Source organism: Labeo rohita, chromosome 23 (assembly GCF_022985175.1).
Source record: "Labeo rohita strain BAU-BD-2019 chromosome 23, IGBB_LRoh.1.0, whole genome shotgun sequence".
NCBI classification, from domain to species: Eukaryota; Metazoa; Chordata; class Actinopteri; order Cypriniformes; family Cyprinidae; genus Labeo; species Labeo rohita.
In genome coordinates, this window is record NC_066891.1 from 7,040,827 (window position 1) to 7,052,490 (window position 11,664).

Below are 11,664 nucleotides of genomic sequence, written 5' to 3' on the forward strand. Positions count from 1 at the left end.
TTTCAATGTGTTTTAAAAACGTTTTTTTTTTTTTATATATATACATTTAATATTTATATATACATAAAAAATTAAAATAAAAATAAAAAAAATTGCAATATTACTGGTTTTACTGAAATCCAGCTGAAATAAAGACATTCTTGGTGAGCATGAGACGTCTTTAAAATATATTTTAAAATGATTTTTGTCTCCCTCAGGATGAAGAATTGGGCAGTTTCTTGTCTACGTTGTTGAAGAAAGGTCTGCCTTCGTGACTGGTGACTCTGATTTGATGTTTGTCTTTGGTTTAAATAAAAAAAAATTAACAATAAAATTTTTTTAGTAAAATTGATCAAGAAGGCTGTCATTTGTGAAAATGTATTTATTTGTTAGCTTTAGATAACAGTTAAAATGGCCATTATTCAGTGATGATACGTACATCTATTAGTACATGTAATAATTCAATGTTATGAAATGGGACACAAAATTAAAAAAACAACAACTTATGAACAAAACAAAAATTGGCATGAACCAGTGAGTAGAGTAAAATTCAAAATCAAGATCATTTCAAAAAAGCCAAATATTGGCCAACACATCAGTCTGGAATAAAAATTACAGTCATTCTTGTTTGTTTTTTGCATTGTAGTAATATGGAAAATAATCTGCTTCAAAGTTGCATCAAACCACATTGGACTCCATATTTCCATATTGCAGTTTTTTGGCATTACAGATGATTTTTAAGTGCTGTCTTGCCTCTCTTCTATGCTTTTTAACTGAAATGGTTCAGCTGAAATAAACCTCAAAAGCCATTGGAAATGGAATAAACACCTTTCTTCTTCTTCAGCCTCAGTCTTTTGAGCCTCCACTTGTAGTGACCTGTGGCAAAGTAGTACAGCAGCGGATCCAGGAGGCTGTTTAGACTGACCAGAGCCATGGTCAGCCTGCGGAGGATGTAAATCCCGTATTTCTCTTTGTTGCCTTTCACGCGTGACAGGAGGTACACTAGATGCACAAAATGATAAGGCAGGAAACACACAAGTGTGATGGCCAGGATGGCGTAGATGATCCGCCGTGCCCCGCGGGCGGTGGAGTTGTTGATTCCAGCAATGCGCAAGGCCACGATGGGGTAACAAACCAGGATGACCACAGAGGGCAGAAGGGATCCAAAAATGAGACTGGAGATGCTGTAAGGTGCCAAGTCGCTCCACTCTTCTTGATTGAAACCCTCAAAGCACATTTTCTCTTTAGATGATAACGGGCATGTTAGCATAAAGGCCAACATGGCTGACCCCGAGACCGACCACACGGCCACGCTCACCACCGTCGTGAGATTCGTATTGCGAAGCTTCAGGTAGGTGTGAGGGTGGATGGTGGCGATGTAGCGGTCCACACAGATCCAGGTCATGAAGCTGATGCTGATGTAGATGTTGGCGAAGAAGATCGTCCCAGTGATGCGACACATGGGGTCACCAAATATCCAGTTGCTGTCATTGAGGTGGTAGTGGATGCGAAATGGCAAGGCAAACAAGAAAAGCGTGTCGGCCACCGCAAGGTTAATGATGTAGATGTTTGAGGGAGATTTCTGTTTGATTTTAAAGATGAAGTAATACAAAGCTCCGAGGTTTCCAATCAGACCAAAACAGAAGACCAGGCTGTAGACGGGTGTGAAGAGATAGCGCTGGAATTTGATTTGGAATTCAGTTATGTTTTCCATGATTGTGGATCCTCAGGTAAATAAGTTAGATTTAAGATTTGCTCACATCAACTCCCAAGATGACTTGCTAGAATTGTAGTTAATGCATTGTTCGTTATCGTGGTTAATATTGTGTTTTTCGGTTCCTCATCAGGATAAAAATGAAAATCCGTTTCTGTTGTGGAAAGAAAATATTAGTGACATTTATCTTTTAAATCATGTACCACAAAAATAAATTGGTGCTGTCAAACGATAAAAGTTTGCATAATATTTATGTGTGTGTATGTATTTACTATGTATATATAAATATGCACACATGCATGTATATATATTTAAGAAAAATGTTGATATATTAAAAATATATAAATTATATGAATGTTAATATATACTGTATGTGAGGGCATATACACATATATAATAAATATATACAGTACACACATACACGTAAACAAAAACTTATTTTGGGTGCAATTAAGCATGTTATGTTTATATTTTTTATACATATAAATTATATAAATTATATATAAATATATATACATGTAAATATTATTTTCAAAATATACACTTTGTGTGTGTGTGTGTGTACTTGTTTTTGCTACATTGTGGGGACCAAATGTCCCCACAAGGATAGTAAAACCTGAAATTTTTGACATTGTGGGGACCAGCCTGCGGTCCCCATGGGTACAAAAGCTTATAAATCATACAGAATGAGATTGTTTGAGAAAGTAAAAATGCAGAAAGTTTTCTGTAAGGGTTAGGGTAAGGGGATAGAAAATACAGTGTGGACAGTATACAAACCATTGCGCCTATGGAGAGTCCCCACAAAGATAATGAACCAGACCTGTGTGTGTATATATATATATATATATATATATATATATACAGTAGTCAACATTTGAAGTGGATCAAAACCTTTCATGTCCTAAAGACAAAACAATACCCATTCTTGTCTTAGGACAACTTTGATCAACTTTTTTGATCCACTTCAAATGTTGACTACTATATACACATACATAATAAATATACATATAAATAGTACACACACATATCTTATGTAAACAAAAACTTCTATTTTGGATGCGATTCATTTCAATTTTTTAAATAAATATTAATATTAATATAAATTATTATAACAAATATTATTATTATTATTAATAAATTATATTAAATAATGTATTTAACATAAATATATACATGTAAATATTTTTAAGAATATACTTTGTGTATTTATTTATGTATTTATATTTTGGATGCTATTAATTACAATTCATCGTTTGACAGCATTAAAATAACTAGATAAATTAATTAAAAATAATAATCGAACTCTCCTTCGTTGAAAAATCGTTGTAAAAATAATTGGCTTCACATTGAGATATCATGAATTTGTCCAGTTTTAAAATATTATAAAATAAGAAAAGTCAAGCTTGTACGTTTATAAAAGCACTTACATTAATTCCTCTGTTAAAATGTGTGTATTGTTCGAGCTTTAAAGTTATTCTGCCCTTATTTTACCCTCGTTTTACCGTTTTAGACGTTGCGTTGTCATGGCAACACAGTTGTAAAATTGGATGCAACTTTTACAGGTACGCAAAATGGGTGTGTAAAATCGTGTTAACACGAATATCGTTTACGTTTTGTGGCTATAAAACAGTGAGTATTTAATCGTTTATGGATTAATCAATTCACTTTCACCGTAAGTGACTCGCTTTTTAAAGAAATCAACATTTTGAGGTAATCAGTGAGTGCTGTCGATTACGGAATATTACTTTAAAGCAAAAAAAAGAGTTTTTTAGAAAATGCGTTCTTAAAATGTGTGTATTGTTGATCTTTAAAGTTATTATGTGTTATTTTATCCTCATTTTAGCGTTTTTGACGTTGTGTTGAGCTTTAAAGTTATTCTGCCATATTTTTACCCTCTTTTTAGCATTTTAGACGTTGCGTTGTCATGGCAACAAAGTCGTAAAATTGGTTGAAACCTTTACAGCTACACAAAATTGGATTGTAAAATCATGTTAATACGGATATCGTTTACGTTTTGTGGCTACACTTCTAAAACAGTGAGTATTAAATCGTTTGTGGATTGATTAATTCACTTTAACTGTAAGTTACCCGCTTTTTAATGAAATTAACATTCTGAGGTAACGTTAACCAACGAGTGCTGTCGATAAAGAAATATTCCTTTTAAGCAAAACGAGGGAAATACGTTCTCAAATTCATGTTTATTTCTCATTTTAACGTTTGACGAAACATTTTATGCTCATTTATCATTTAAGAAAGGTATCAAATTAGACAAAAATGCAAAACAGAAACAGAAACATATACCACATAAAATAATTTAAATGACTACTTGCCTTACTTGAATCCTGGAAGAAGGCCTAGAATTAATATAAAAAGCACGTTATTTTCATATCAAGTCTTGTGAAAGCTAGCTGTTGTTCTGTCAGTGGTGGAAACTTATTCTGAGCAGTGTGGTTTTACGCAGTGATATGAAAAGACAGAACAGGAAATCCAAAAAGTGCAGCCTCCCCCGGTGTTTTGAGGGCGATGTGGGGGACATGCAGACATTTTAGCACGTGGAAACCATGCATTACATGTTCCACTGAGTGTACTGTAGTGTCTAGAGAGTTTTTAATAGGGCTGTGTTGAAATGAGTCACCCCTGGCTGAGACTGAAGGGTGGTCGTACAGTGCATTGATTGAGAGTGAAAGTGCACTATATGATTGATAGGCCTACATGTCGGTTCTCACTTTTAACTGGGCGCTTTGCTTCACCTTTTGTTTTGCTTCTTTTTGTGTATAATCAGATTTGCTGATCTAAATCTGTGTCTAAAACCTCAAAAAGGTTTCATTGTCCTATTGTATATATGTTCAGCATCTCTCATTACACAAGATTTGATGGTCTATTTGGCATTTGGACACTAGGTGGCGCATAAAACCGACTTTTACAGATATTATGGAACTAAAGTAACATTTCTCCAGCCTTATTTTATTTTATTATTTTATTTTATTTATTTATTTTGTACATATTTTATTTATTTTATTTATTTATTTATTTTTTCAATTTAATTATTATTATTATTTCTTTTCTATCTAGTGCCAATATGCTTTGTGTTTTTGAAAATATATTTTAAAAATATCATAATTTATTATTTTAAAAAGCATTCAAAAATATATTTTACCCTCTATAGGCATATTTCAGTCCAAGAAAATTGTGTTAAATGTTAACATAAAAATAATTAATTTAGCAGCTATTTATATTGAATTTTATTTTATTCTTTATTTTATATTATTTTAGTTTATTTTTATTTTATTTTGTTTATCGTTTTATTAATGGTGCTTTCCAAGGCAGGCATCACAATTATTATTTCTATTTTATCCAAAATAAATAAATAAACATATATATTTAAATATATATATATATACAAAAAAAATGGCCAAAAATATTTGCTTGATAAAATAGATTCCAAATATATTTCAATCCAAGTAAACTGTGTTCAGTGTTAACATACATTTATTTTATTTTATTATATTTTATTTTATTTTATTCTATATTATTTTAATTTAATTTTTATTTTATTTTAATTTGTTTTGTTTTTTATGGTGCTTTCCAAGGCAGGCATCACTATTATTGTTTTTTTTTTTTTTTTTTGGTGCTTTCCAAGGCAGGCATCACTATTATTATTTCTTTTTTAACAATAAATAAATAAATATATAAAAAATAGATTTCAAGTATATTTAAGTAAATATATTTACAAAATATAAATGTATTTATTGTGATTTACCAATATATTTTTTCTTTGTAAATATATTTAAAAAAATATAAACATAAACATAAAAATAATTAATTTAATAGCCATAAATAAACTCATGAGGACAATAAATGTTATTTAGAAATCTGTAAATGCCGTGTAACTGAATGAAAATGGCTGCACTGGAGTTTAAATCAGAGAGGACAAGAATGAGATTTGTGTTTTGGTTTAAGGGCCGCATTGTGTCTGATGGCCTTTATGTAGTGACAGATGCATTCAGTGAATACAACCCCGTCGCATTCCACACTTCCTGTGAGGATGCGCTTGGCATTCACGTCGGAAAATGGCTCTGAAATGCAGCTTTGCCATTGTGGAATTTGTAAACTGATTCTGAACGAGCAGAATTTCATTGGTTTGCATTTCAGCACTTAAGCAGTCGAATAGGAAAATCGATAGGGTGAAGCATAAACAAGTATGTAAAGTAAATGCAACACTCACTTTCCAATAAAAAATATCCTTAAATCTTAAAGCAAACATAACGTTCTTGCAACTTCTGAGGGAAAAAACTGCTTAAAACGCCAAGCTATAAACACAAAATGCTGAGACAGGATGTTTGCACTGAACTGCACGACATCAAGATGATCTTTGACATGAGTTGAGTGTGATGGATTCATGTGTGAAGGATGTGTGCTTTAACCTTGCTCTGTGTCCTTTAGGCAAATCCACTGGCCTTCTTCAGCAACTAAAGCATCACAAGGCCAAATGAAAAGCATGACGATGGTAAAATTGTTGAATCACAGGAAACTCGAATGAAACTGAAAGTGATCAGTCACCTTCCATAACATCCTGCCCAACATGTGATCTCTTATCTAACTGCTTGATGAATGTGAGTAGTGTGTTTAATAGGAGAGCTGATTGAATCTAAGGTTGGGAATCTGACCTATAAATAGGAGCAGATGGTGTTTCCCGCCCTCACCACCTGCTCAAGAGAAGCTTAGGATTTTCTGGAAACCATGTGAGGTCAGATGCTGTTTGTTTGGCATGTAGAGAGTCAGCATGCTTGTAAGGATCCATTCAAACACTAGTAGCTACAATAAATTGCTTGTTTACAGAAAAACAAAGCATTAAATCCTAGACTCAGACTCAAAAGAACACCATTTTAATCTTGAATGCATGAACACATCAAGATAAGCTAAAGCAAAAAGCAAGAAAAAATTACGATTTTTGTTGAATAACAATTTATTATGAGTTATCTAGGCCGATCTCTTGAAAAATACATGACTTAATTGCAATTGCATTGACATAATTGCAAATGAATAATATTAATCGCAAGCAGCGATTTAAACACATGAAAAAAGACATTATTTAGTAAGCCTGTAACCACCTAAATCAATGATTTCAAAAACCAAATTTGGATTTGGCAAATCCAGGTAATTTACCATAGAAGTATTACGTTTTTTAACGTTTGTGACTCTTATAGTGCCATCTGTGGTCTGAGCTCTTTAAAAGTTTGCATGCTTGTTTAGAATCACCTGTCGCATGTGCTCAGCAGGTTTCATGAAGTTTTGAGCTTTTCTTTAAGCTTTATAGGATTTTGGGTAAATTTGTTCAGGCCCTTTTTCTAAATGACACTGTTATAACTTCCCAAAGGGTAAGTTTCAACCTTTTTTGATAATTATTGACCTAGAGAGCCCAGACAATTGTACTGCAGTGTTTTTTTCCAAAGCGAAAAATCTGACTTGTTCACAAAAGTAGATTTTTTACATCTTCTCAGTCGTTTAACAAATGATTGATTGACAGCAGTGGTTCTAGAGGCAAAGTTGTCTGGAATGAGGAGTTCTACGAATATTGCATGTACGTGTGAAAAAACATGCAATTTACGGCTTTGAAAAATGCAATATTGCCCACCCAGTGGCCGATTTCTTTCAAATTTCTCACAGACCTTTGGGATAGTCAGATAGTCCCACCGAGTTTCGTTCCGATCAGCCTCCGTTAACCTTGTCTAATAGGTGCTCAAACTTCAGCCAGTGGCGGCCATGTTTTTTTTAGATATGCAGTTGTCCTTATAGATACTTGTGGTACTTCAGACCACGACCGTACACAGCTATTTTCATGGTGATAGGACAAATGGTTGTGTAGTTATAGCCATTTTTATGTTTTTTCCCTCTTATAACGCCAAATTGAGGCATGTGCTCCAACAACAAAAGCCAAGGATTCTAACATCTTTTGATCACTATAGTGCCCCCGTCAGGCCAATTAGGGTGAGCCTTGGTGACGTTGTAGGTGGTGTGAGTACTACCATCCCTCCAAGTTTCAAGTCTTTATGACTTACGGTTTGGTCTGCACGATCGGTTTTACATGGAGATTGTTGATCCTTGGCCATTCTACACACTTGAACCCGTGATTACATTGCTTATTGCACGTACATTGTATTGTAGCAGTTCTGACGTAAAATCTCCACTAAGTGGTGCTAAAACTAGTTAATTTGTTACCAAAACCCAATGCAACTGTGGCATCATTTGCGTTGGTTTCAACTTCCCTCATAAAAAGTAACCATGGTTTTACTACAAATAAAACTAAATAAAACATGGTTACTGTAGTTAAACCATGCTAACCACAAAATGATTATGGTTTTGCTACACTAACCATAGATTAACCATGGCATTTGTAGTGAAACTGCAAATGATAAACGATACAGCAAAAAACCATGATTACTACACTTAGACTATAGTAAAACTGGTATTGTTTCTTATCTATTTTACACACTCATGTCATCGAACTGTTGTATAAATCCAATATCACATCCGTAGCCATGCTATATGGCCGTATATCGGCACGTTGTGATTACCTACGGCTTCCTACGATCGAATCACAGCTGTGCTGATATACAACTGTAACAAATAACAATGAATAATAATGTCTCCTCCATTTTGAATCTGGTTAGTACAATTGTCCAGATCCTTCATGCTGATCCTAAAACAAGCTCTGGCCTGGTTAAATAATCCAACGGACATCATATTTGTAATATGTTTCTCATTGCTACTTCCATTTTTTAAACTCATTAAATGTTTAATTGCTCCCAGATGGTCTAAAAACCAGCTTTATGGGTTTATTTTTTTACTTTTATAACTTGGCATTTCAAAATGCACTTGAGACTCATTTTAAGATGTTGGCATATGGGTCTGTCATTGTCTCATATGTTCTGACTTGGACCGAGCTGCTGAATCTATTTAAGGGGGAGCTAAAGGACGTTTAGTAGAATTTAGTAGCCTGTGTTGCAAAACTGAGTTATTTCCCGGTAATCAGTTTTGTCTGTGTATCTGTTGTTGATTCCCTGAGATGATGAATTGTTTGCAGTTTGTGTTTCTGGTGGGAAGAATTTGAATCTCATGGAACAGAAAACTAGAATCAGACTGCAGAGACTAAAACACTTCCCACAAGAAAAGGCCAGAGTATGTAGTGAAAAAATGCAAACACACTGAGGATGAATAATGGATCAGAGACAAACCAAATTAGACACACACAGAGAGAGAGAGAACATGTATAATATACTTTTGGCAGGAAAGTGGCTGAATCACTCCAGTGGCTTTTGGTTGTAGCACCTGCAGTCAGAAATGATACTGCTACATACGATGTGTAATCAGTGGAGGGTTTGTGTCTTCCATCTGGAGAAAGAGAGACAGAGAGAGCGTTGGGAAGTGCTGGGATCAAAAGTAGGTCAACCTCCCTGAGACTCACATCTCTCCCAGCAAATCCACCAATCCACACTGCTGCAGCACATGTGCCTGAGATGAGAGAAGAACAGCCAAAATCTGAGCTGACAGGACACAGTGACCATACAACTGCTCATCTGCTCTATTGTTCTGCTTTATATTTACTCATTTCTGTCTGTCTGACCATCTATCTATCTATCTATCTATATATCTATGCATCCGTCTGTCCATCCATCTATCATTCATCTATCTATCTATCTATTTATTTATCTATCTATAATACATGAAAGCAATTATGATAATTTGCTTTATTCTGAACAGTCTTGCAGATCATGTTCCTTTAATGAGATTTTAAGATCCAGTTCTTTATACAATTCTTTATGGAATGCCAGCAAAAATAATGAAAAGATGGAATACTTTCTGTAAATCTCTCTCTCCCTTTTCTCTGTCTATCCATCTATCCGATCTATCCGTATGATCATTCACTATCTATCTATCTATCTATCTATCTATCTATGCATCCGTCTGTCCATCCGTCTATCTATCTATCGTCTGTCTGTCCGTCCGACCGACCATCCGACCATCCATCCATCTATCCATCCATCCATCCATCCATCCATGTAATAGTGTACTGTTGTATCTGTCCGTCCATCTTTCTGTTGTATTGTTTATCTGTCTGTCCATCCGTCCGTCCGTCCAACTGTCTGACCATCCATCCATCCATCCATCTATCTATGCATCCGTCTGTCCATCCGTCTATCTATCTATCGTCTGTCTGTCCATCCGACCATCCATCTGACCATCCATCCATCTATCCATCCATGTATTGTACTGTTGTATCTGTCCGTCCGTCCATCTGTCTGTTGTATTGTGTATCTGTCTGTCTGTCTGTCCGTCCGTCCGTCCAACTGTCCGACCATCCATCCATCCATCTACCCTATCTATCTATCTATCTATCTATCTATCTGTCTGTCTATCGTCTGTCTGTCTGTCCATCCATCCATCCGTCCAACCGTCAGATCGTCCATCCATCTATCCATCTATCTATATTACATGAGAGCAATTAAGATAATTTGCTTTATTCTGAACAGTCTTGCAGATCATGTTCCTTTAATGAGATTTTAAGATCCAGTTCTTTTTACAATTCTTTATGGAATGCCAGCAAAAATAATGAAAAGATGGAATACTTCCTGTAAATCTCTCTCCCTTTTCTCTGCCTTTCTTCATTTCTAATTTAGACTGCTGACTCAACAGCCACCAAAAAAGAAAAAAAATCCAGCTTTGATCTGTGAAAGTCAGGGAGAAAGCGCTGGGGAAGAGAGACAGGAGAATAGGAAGTCTCACTGGATTGGAAAACGCTCTAATTTTAACACCCGTAGCAGAGCAGAGGAGCTTTCACATGCGAGACGCAGGTGGTAGGCCGAGAGCAGATACAGACACATGTGCTCTGGTGTCCTCATGGTCTCACAGTGGTTGATTCCATCACTGCTGGTGTCCTGAGGCCTAAAATCAGCATTTCAGTCGTGCTGAAATGGAGAAACTATTTGCTGTTTAGTCACAGGACAGTTTTGACTGAAGGCAACCTGAGACACCCAAATGACAACATCATGTTGGAGCCACAGCGAGTCCTGGCTTGAGGTGCTTTGTGATCCTCTTCCCCTTTCTCCTTTATTGTCACTTCCCATCTCTTCTGAAATGATCCTTTCAAAATATAGTAGGTAAAAGGTCCAAGCTTTAATAATGGGAAATGTTTTTGAGAATATAGGACTATACATTTTCATCAGAATTAGTAAATGATCTAATCTTCTTTATTGCTGCACTTAGTGAATCTCTGGATGATTGCTTATGGATTTGGCTATGCAATCAAATTTACCCATTAACAGATTTATGTATGTATACGTGCATTTCCCTTAAAAACTGTCCTTACTACCTTTCTGGACCTTGAACGTGGTAGTTGTGTTCCTAGCTATGCAGGGTCAGAAAGCTCTCAGATTTCATCTAAAATCTTAATTTGTGTTCCGAAAATGAACAAAGTTTTGGAACGACATGAGGTGAGTAATTAATGACAGAATTTTCATTTTTGTCTGAAATGAACTTTGAAATGACTTTGAGCTAGGCATTTGTTCTTACTGTAAGAAAGAGCAATAACAATTTGACTTAACTTCCCAGCCCACCCCAAACAAACTGTCACGGACAATCCAAAGGCTATTCTGACATCTCAAGTGCAGAAAAAAGGGAATGACATCATTCCGATTTATGGGCACGGCTTTCCCTGAGTGGGACAAGACCAAACAATAGCGTTCTATAAAGGCCTGGAGTAAAATCTGCGTGCTTGTCCCTCCCCCAGGCTGCCCCATTTCCTGTGAATTAATAATGCCCTCTATTTTTGGCTTCAAAAAGGAAATGCAGGCTCTTGAAATGCTCTAATTTAGTTCTTGCCATGAAAATGCCATTATAACAATTGACATGTTCATTTATCCAAATGCCGGCCATCTACTCATAAACGACCTTATGGATTACAAAGAACAATA

At 35.3% G+C, this 11,664-nt stretch overlaps 2 protein-coding genes across 2 annotated transcripts in view; one reads left to right on the top strand and one right to left on the bottom strand.

Moving 5' to 3' along the window:
• ints11 (integrator complex subunit 11) overlaps window positions 1–331 on the top strand; it is a 13,411-nt gene extending 13,080 nt beyond the window's left edge. The window contains exon 17 of the mRNA XM_051097160.1: window positions 198–331. Within this exon, the coding sequence (XP_050953117.1) occupies window positions 198–254 (57 nt within the window). The 3' untranslated portion in view covers window positions 255–331. The remainder of the gene's footprint in view (window positions 1–197) is intronic.
• A 46-nt stretch (window positions 332–377) lies between these two features.
• On the bottom strand, window positions 378–1,843 carry LOC127155140 (G-protein coupled receptor 183). Its single transcript, XM_051097161.1, has one exon. The coding sequence runs from the start codon at window positions 1,691–1,693 to the stop codon at window positions 779–781; it is 915 nt and encodes a 304-aa protein (XP_050953118.1). The 5' UTR covers window positions 1,694–1,843; the 3' UTR covers window positions 378–778.
• Window positions 1,844–11,664: the final 9,821 nt, after the last annotated feature.